Raw genomic sequence first — 8,242 nt, 5'->3', positions numbered from 1 at the left:
CGCACAGTAGAACAGGAGGGTGCCGCTCACGGTCCCCTGACCCAGCACCCCGCCCGCACCACTAACATCCTCGGGGGTGGAGGTGGGGGGAGGGGAGCGAGGGGACCCTGCGGATGTTGGGGGCCACAGGTGACCCCACCCAGAGCACGCAGTGCCCGGTGCATATGCAAGTGTCATGCTGATTGCAGGATGGTGAGCGCTGCCCCCCAGGGCCAGTCCACACGCTGGCCCGTGCGCGCCCAAGTGTGCGCACGTCAAAGGCACGGACACAGCTGCCAGCCCCATGTGTCTTTGCCTGGGTGCACCTGCCGCCCTCAGAGAGGCGCCCGCCCGCCCCCGGGGTGGGGGGGAGCCCAAGTGGCCTCGGCACCTGCTAGGCACTGAGGTCCACCACCACGTGTCGGTACACCAGCGTCTGTCCCTTGAAGCTGGGGGCCAGGAGCAGCTGGGCGTCTCCAGCAGGCATGTAGCAGAAGGCCCGGGGGGCCTGCACGGCCAGCTCCTGGAATCGTACGAACTTCTGTCGCCCCTCGTCCCACTGGTAGATCTGGGTGAAGGAGAAGTCGCTGCCCAGCGCCAGGTAGCGGCGGCCACCCACCAGGAAGGGCTGCAAGGCCAGGGAGCCCCGGGAGGGTAGGGCCTGCACCTCGGAGAAGCGCGTGCCCTCCCAGCGCAGGATCTTGGAGTCGCCAATGTAGCGGCTCAGGCACAGGTAGCTCTCACGGCCCGCCCGGAAGTGCTTCACGGCCTGGGCGTCAGGCACCTGGGTCACCTCCCCCTGGGCCACAAACTGCTTCTGGGTGCGACTCCACTGGTAGATGACGGGCGCCTGGGAGCTGCTGGACACGATCAGCCGCGGCTTGCCCTCGCCATCCACGAACTCCAGGTCCGTGTCCCGGTGCCAGGGGTGCAGGGCCTGGTGGGAGTAGAAGCCGTTCTGGTGCCAGCGGTAGAGGCTGGTGGCGCCCGCCTTGGAGCTGTCGGCCACGGCGAAGTACCAGTCGCCATCGATGCGGAAGGCCTCCAGGTCGTTGGGCTTGCGCACGCGCTGAGGGTCGATGTCCTGCAGCTTGCTGAAGCGCGTGGTGTTGGGATCCCAGTGGTAAATGTAGGAGCCACCAAACAGCTGGGCCACGACCACGTACAGCTGGCCGTCCACCACCATGGGCTTGCAGTGCACGGCCGAGGGGGCTGCCGGGACAGAGGCAGGCGGCCAGGCCGCGGTGGGTGGGTCAGACTGGCCGCCAGCTGCCCTCCCTTCCACCCCACATCCCGCCCGCTCACAGAAGCACATAGGTCCCCTCCAGCCCCGGGCTCTGCACCCACCCTGATCTCCACCCCCTGAGCACTCCATGCCCCCTGTCTCACAGCCAATCAGCGGTTTCAGCATCACCCTGGCTCCGCCCCGACCCAGGACTCAATGGAAGGAGCCCAGGTCAGTGTCCCTAGGCAGTGATCCACTGCTGAACCCTGTTGCCAGCCACTGGATCTTCAGCATGGGTAGTCACCGTGCTCGGCAAGTGTTACCTCTGCTCACCACACTGAAAGGGATCCTGTTAATTTTATTTTGTTTTAAAAATGTTTTCTAAATTTATTTTATTTGAGGGGCCAGCGCTGTGGCATAGTGGGTAAAGCCCCAGCCTGCAGTGCTGGCATCCCATATGGGCGCCGGTTCGAGTCCCGGCTGCTCCACTTCTGCCCCAGCTCTCTGTTATGGCCTGGGAAAGCAGTGGAGGATGGCTCAAGTCCTTGGGCCCCCGCATCCACGTGGGAGACCCAGAGGAAGCTCCCAGATCCTGGCTTCAGATCAGCTCAGCTCTGGCTGTTGCGGTCATTCGGAGAGTGAACCAGCTGAATGGAAGACCTCTCTCTCTCTCTCTCTCTCTCGCTCTCTCGCTCTCGTTCTACCTCTCTCTGTAACTCTTTCAAATAAATAAAATAATTATACAAAGTGTTTTATTTGACAGTGATGAGGACAGAGCGAGAGCTCTGTGCACCAGCTCATTCCCCACATGACCGCAATGGAGCCGGAAGCTCAGTGCAGACAGGGACCCGCGTGCTTGAGCCACCATCCCCTGCTGCCTCCTGTGGTCTGCACCCGCAGGAAGCTGGGACGGGAGCAGAGCCACCCTCGAACCCAGACCCTGCAATGCGGGATGCTGGGTGTCCCAAGTGCCTATCCCTATTATTTGTCCATTTCACACAGAAAGAAATGGGCTCAGAGGCAGCAGGGGCCTGGCCCAAGCTAATCTGCTGGCAGGTGACCAAGCAGGGAAGGAGGGGGGAATTGGAGCACCCCCGCAGGTGGATGAGACTCAGGGACACCCCAGGCACAGGAGTCCATGAAGACGTGTCCCCAGAGTTCCCACTCCTAGGAGGACCTTGCTATACAAGAATGTACACAAAGAGCCCTCAGAAAGTTCCTGAAAATGGGGTTCCAAAGGTTTATTTTGGTGCAAACAGTTGTTGAAATCCACACACAGTTTATTTTCACAATATGCATTTTCCACAACCTTTTAAGACCCCCTTTTAGACTTGGATTTCAAACTTTTTTTGCACAAAAATAAGTTTATCTTTTTTTTTTTTTAAAAAAAAGAGATTTATTTTATTTACTTGAGGGCAGAGTTAGAGGGAGAGACTTAGAAAGACAGACAGAGAAATGTTCCATCTGCTGGTTTTCTCCCCAAATGGCCACAATGACTGGGGCTGGACCAGGCCCAAACCAGAGCCAGGAACTCCATCCAGGTCTCCCACGTGGGTGGCCCAGGCTCAAGCACTTGGGCCATCTTCCACTGCTTTCCAGGGCTCATCAGCAGGGAGCTCGATTGGAAATGGAACAGCTGGGGCTTGAACTGGTGTCCATAATGGATGCCAGCATTGCATTTGGTTTTGATTTAAAAATATTAAATTTTTAAAATTTAACCTGCTGCGCCACCCCACTGGCCCCTAAATAAGTTCCCTACTGCATGAGCTTTTTCCAGCTCCCTCATGTGCCTGTGTGGGCCTGTACTCACACCGGGCCTGTCGGAGCTCTCCACTGGCACGAGGCACGTGAGGCCACACACCGCTCCCCTGTCTGGGGCCCTCTCATCTCCACCTGCCACCCCTCCTCCCCCGGCCACCACCTCACCATCCCCCGAGGGGAGCTCTGGGCTGCCTCAGGCTCGGCAGTCACCACCTGCGTCCCTTCTTACCTTGGTCCACCTTGGTCCACCTTGGTCCACCTGTCCCCCATCTTCCAGGTCCTGGTCTGTGGCTCAGGCCTCCTTGCCACACAGCCACACAAGCACCTCACACTGAGCCTGGCCAAACCTGAGACCCGGCCCCACGGACCACCTGCTCCTCCTGTGTTCTCAGGCTCACCTGAGGCCCCATCCAGAAACCTGGGCGTCGGCCCCAGCGCCTTGCTTTCCTCCCCCTCCCTTCTCCATCAGCCTCCCTTCTGCTTTCCAACAGTCTGGCTCAGAGCCGCGTTAGCTCTTCCTCAAGTGTGTCTGGGCCTGGCGTTTTCTTTGGGGAAGGTTTTCTATACTGAAGTCAAATTCTCTAATACGTCAGGGCAATGAAGCTTTCTATTTTGTCGTGGGTCAGCTCACTCCTTTCTCAATCTCTCCCCCATCCCCTCTGTGCCCGCTGCTCCGACAGGAAGTGTTCTAAAACAGGGCCAAGGGCCAAGGTGCTGTGGTGGGTTGAGCATCTGCCTGCATCCCATAGGAGCAACAGTTCAAGTTGAAGTCCCGGCTGCTCCACTTCCAATCCAGCTCCCGGCTAATGCGCCTGGACAGCATCGGAAGATGGCCCAAGTGCTTGGGTCCCTGCACCCACGTGGGAGATCTGGATGGAGTTCCAGGCTTCAGGCTTTGGTCATTTGGTGAGTGAACCAGCAGATGGAAAGATCTTTCTCTGTCCCTCCCTCTGTTTCTGTAACTCTGCCTTTCAAATAAATAAATAATTTTTTTTTAAACTGCAGACTGCAATAGTTGATCATCAGTCCCTGGTCTCATTTGCATTCCACACCCAGAATCTCATGCTGTGGCCCCCGGGCTGCACTGGCTCATGCACGCTCACACACATGCACACACACACCCACACGGTCACACACCTCCAGACTCTGGGCACGCCACATCCTTTCTCCTTATTCTCTTCTAGCTGGGTCGCCCTCAGCCCTCACAACTATAGCCACTCCCGTCTCCCCCTGAATTTCCCTGGCTATTTAAACCAGAACCTGCGCATCACCTCGACTCCCCCCTCTTCCTCAGAATTCTGGACTTCAGCTTAGGTACCCCCTCTACCAGGAAGCCTTCCCTGATGGCCCTGGGTAGGCCCCTCCCTCGTGCTACAGATCATTCACATCCATACCTCCCCCTAGCTGCTGTCTGTTGGGTCATCTGTGTAGACTAGAAAGTTCCTGTGGGCAGGGGGTGGCAGCTCCTCTCCTCTATCCCTCTGCCCCATAAGAACTCAACAGGGTTGAAAAATGGTGCCCACTCCCCCACGCCCCCAGCCAGGGCCAACGCAGCCACGTCAGACTCAGGTACCTGGGATCCTGTCATAGCCTCGGAGTTGCCGTTCGACGTAGTCCCATTTCAGGATGGTGCAGGCACTGGCGCCGGGTTGGGCCAGGGCCAGATAGAGATCACTGGCATAGAGGAAGGGCTCGGCCGAGACGGCCGGGAAGGACAGGGTCTGGTACAGCACGAAATCTGCGGGGACCAGAGGTGAGTCGGCAGGTGCTGCTCAGGGCCTGGGGCGGGGAAGGGAGGGAGGAGCCTGCTGGGCGGGGCAGGTTGCCTGGCTGAGGCTGGGGCTTTCCAAGGGGGCTGGGCAGAGCTGCCCAGGGCTGGGTGGGTGGTGGGGGTGGGGAGTAACCTGGCCGATGCCCGAGGCAGGGCCCCTCCTACCCGTGGTGATGCAGTCGAACTCCCGCAGCGGCAGGTCCTGCACCTTGTGCTCCTGGAAGCGGGGCGGGCTGGCGCAGTAGATGGGGGCCACGGTGGTGTTGGTGTGCGCCAGCCACTCCACCAGCCACTTCACCTTGCAGTCGCAGTTGAGGGCATTGCCTCGCAGGTCCCTGGATCGCGACACACACACACACACACACAGAGGGGCAGGCTCTCAGCCACTCTGCCCACCCTGGTCTCAGAAGCAGATTCGTGGAGGCAGCTGTGGGGTCTCACCTGCATCTTTGCACTCAGCAGGGGGAGGTTCCCCATGGGGGCGACACAGCCCCAAGCGTAAAGGCTTGGTCATGGACCTTTTGTAGTGTACAACCTGCGTCCCTGTTCCTTCAAACCCCCAACCAACCGAGACATTTATGTTCTCGTATAAATAAGGATGGATGATTCCGGCTATGCCATAGGACTCCAGTGTCGATTCAAGTCAGACATAGCTTGAAGCGCGAGTTTTTGCAATGCACACACACACACAGTGTCTTGTGCATTTGGACAGATCCATGGCTGTCTCGAACATCCCCAACCTAGAAGACAGCTGCCTATGCCTAACCTGACCCCAACTTCCCTGTGGCCCCCAAAACCCAAGCCCTCCCTTTTTTCCAAAGTCCTAGGGTTACCCCACTTCCGACTCCCACCCCCTCCCTCCAGAGAACTGGACTCAGGCCTTACAAGTCACTCAGGATGTCCAGGGGCCGGAAGATGTCTCTGGGCAGTGTTTGCAAGTTGTTGTTGGCCAGCGAGCTGCAAGAGAGACCCCCGGGTCACCCCGAAGTCGTGCCTGCAGCCAAGGCCACAGAGACAGGAGGCTTCGGTCTGCTGGGTGCAGTACTCACAGGTGTGTCAAGGACTTCAGCCCTCTGAAGGTGAACTTGGACAGCGCCCAGATGTCATTGTTCTCAATGAAGCTAAAGAAAAGGAGAACCTGCCTCAGGGCCCCCAGACCGAGATTCCCCTTGCGTCCCAGCTTAGGGTGCAGCCTGTGTCCCTGACCATCACCAGGCTACAGTGGAATAGGGCATCAGCAGGCCTGTGCAGCCAGGGGGATGGACGGAATGACCCTCTGCTGGGGTCCTGCAGAGGGTTCGAGGGCTCTCACCTCTCCCGGCCTCCCCAGCTTTCTCACTGCATCCCAGCTCTCAGCCCCCTCAGCCCACCATTCCTGCCCCCTCCATCTTCCCATCACCCCCCTCTCTCCCTCCCACGCACAGGTACTGCAGGTGTGACAGTCCCGTGAAGGCGTTGTCTCCAATCAGCGTGAACTTGTTGGAGTTGAGTAACCTGGGGAGACAAAGGTAGAATCAGAGCTGCCAAGGGCACGCCCCAGGCCCCAGCCTGCTGCCTCGCCCCGCCAGAGCCTGGCTGACCCCCTGCAGTGGGAGTGGGGACCCCCTGAGGCCCTGTGCAGCAAGATCAGGCAAGACCCCCCTCCCCCTGCCCAGGGTCCTTGTTTGCTCCTAAAAATGATCAGAGCAGACCTCTCCCGTTTCTGGCGCCTCCTGTGTCCCCACCCTCACCCTGACCCAGGCCAGCAGCTCCTGCCCTCCCTCCCTCTCTGCTTCCTGCTCTTTCTTCAAGTCGTGGTCCCTGGGCTGGCCTGTCTCTAAGATGCCCCTTTGCTGCCTAGTGTCCCCTGTGGTGGTGGCCCAAGCTATCACCCCCGATTCCCCTGAGTGTCCAGAGAGGCCCTGTCCCGCCCTGCACAGCCCCTCCTGGGCTCAGGCACGAGGTTCACCCCTCTCCTCTCCCACTCTGCCCCGACCCCTCCTCCCGACAACAGGCTGCTCCGCCCTCTGGGGGGTACCCCCCTCCAGGCAAAAGCAGGGGCCACCTGCACCTCCGTTTCCATTCCCTCTGCTCTTCCTCTCCCTGGCTCTTTCCCGCCTCCCTGCCCCACCCGCCCTGGCTTCCTCGGCACAGCTCAGTGCATACAAGAACTGCAGCAGCGGCAGGTGCGAGAAGGCTCCGTCCTGGATCTCGGAGAAGGCAGCGTTCACCAGGGTCCTGCAGGGGACACGCTCGTCGGTACGGGGGGGGGGGGGGGGTCTGCAGGGACTGGGCGGGGCTGAGGGCAGCGGCTGCTGGCCTCCACTTCCCCTTTCTCCCCCCCCCCCCCACTGTCCCCTCTCCCAGAGCAGCAGCAGCCCCCCGGCCTCTCAGCTCAAGGAAGTCTCCATCACCCGCACTTTCGTCATCGTGCAAAGTGCTGCGTGCTGCCAAGGGGTGGGGGAGGGCTCCTCTGGTCCCTCCGGCAAGCGTGGGGGGCCCTGGAGCAGCCTGCTGCAAGTGCAGGCTGGCCTGGCCGGTGCACAGCGGCTGGCCGGTGCCAGGCTATGTCCCACCCCTCCCCCCACCAGCTGCCGCCCTCCCAGCTCCGACAAGGGGCCTTTCTGCCCTTGGAGTGACATCACAGGCAGGGCCCCACAGGCTCCTGTAAACACCCCAGCATCAGCACCACGCACAGTAGGTCTCGCTGATGCGGATGGTGGTGATGGGACTTGGTGGGATCCCCGCCATGGCCACTGCTCCCACCCGCCCGACTGCAGAACCCCCTGCCAGGCATCTGCAACCTCCCGCCCAAGAACTCCCACCCTGGCCCGGCCCCGGGGGGTCCCCCTGGTGCCCAGACTCTGAAGAGAGAGCAGGGCTTCTGGCCTTACTCCCCACCCCCACCCCTCCAGGCCAAGGGGACACTCACAGGGAGATGACCTCGGAGGGCAGGCTCCTGGGAACTGCCTTTGAGTCCACACAGAAGGCGGTGTCCCGGGTGCAGGAGCAGCTAGGCGGGCAGGGGGGCGTCTTGGGGGGCCTCTTGGAACTGACTTGGAGCATTAGGTAGAAGCCCAGCACCGACAGCGCCAGCAGTCCCGGCGCGGGGCCCCAGCGGGCCCGCAGCCCCGCCATGCCGCCGGCCTGCAAGCGCTCCCTCCGGCTCCCCGCGGGCAGGGCCACCCGCGCGGGGGCTGGCACCTCCGGGCCACCGGCAGCTGCCGCAGCTAGGGGCCGCCTGCCGGCTGGCGCACAATGAACTCCGCCGACTGCGGTCCCCTCCCCTGCTCGCTCTCGCGCGCGGCTCGGGCGAGACGCGCGGAGCCCGGAGCTGCAGCCCAGGGCTGACCGGGCGGGTGGACGCGGACTGCGGCGCGGCGGCGGGGGCGCGCACGGGGGCGGAGGCGGCAGGCCCGGGGCCCGGGAGCCGTCGACGCACGGGGTGGTAGCGCCGCCGCCGCTGTGTGCCCGTCTGAGCGATGGATCTCCTGAGCCATGGGCTTGTGCTTGGCAGCCGGGGCGTC

General features: G+C 61.4%; 1 protein-coding gene across 1 annotated transcript; it reads right to left on the bottom strand.

Annotated features, from left to right (window-relative positions):
• Nucleotides 1-244: 244 nt before the first annotated feature.
• Nucleotides 245-7,853, bottom strand: LGI3 (leucine rich repeat LGI family member 3). Its single transcript, XM_062199021.1, has 8 exons — nucleotides 7,648-7,853; nucleotides 6,882-6,953; nucleotides 6,159-6,230; nucleotides 5,786-5,857; nucleotides 5,622-5,693; nucleotides 4,902-5,071; nucleotides 4,539-4,703; nucleotides 245-1,191 (listed from the first exon to the last, which is right to left on the bottom strand). The coding sequence occupies exons 1-8, from the start codon at nucleotides 7,851-7,853 to the stop codon at nucleotides 374-376; spliced, it is 1,647 nt and encodes a 548-aa protein (XP_062055005.1). The 3' UTR covers nucleotides 245-373.
• Between the last annotated feature and the right edge of the window lie 389 nt (nucleotides 7,854-8,242).

Source organism: Lepus europaeus, chromosome 8 (genome assembly GCF_033115175.1).
Source record: "Lepus europaeus isolate LE1 chromosome 8, mLepTim1.pri, whole genome shotgun sequence".
Lineage (NCBI taxonomy): Eukaryota > Metazoa > Chordata > Mammalia > Lagomorpha > Leporidae > Lepus > Lepus europaeus.
Note: the sequence above shows the minus strand (reverse complement) of the source record. Positions and strands in the feature narration are given on the sequence as shown.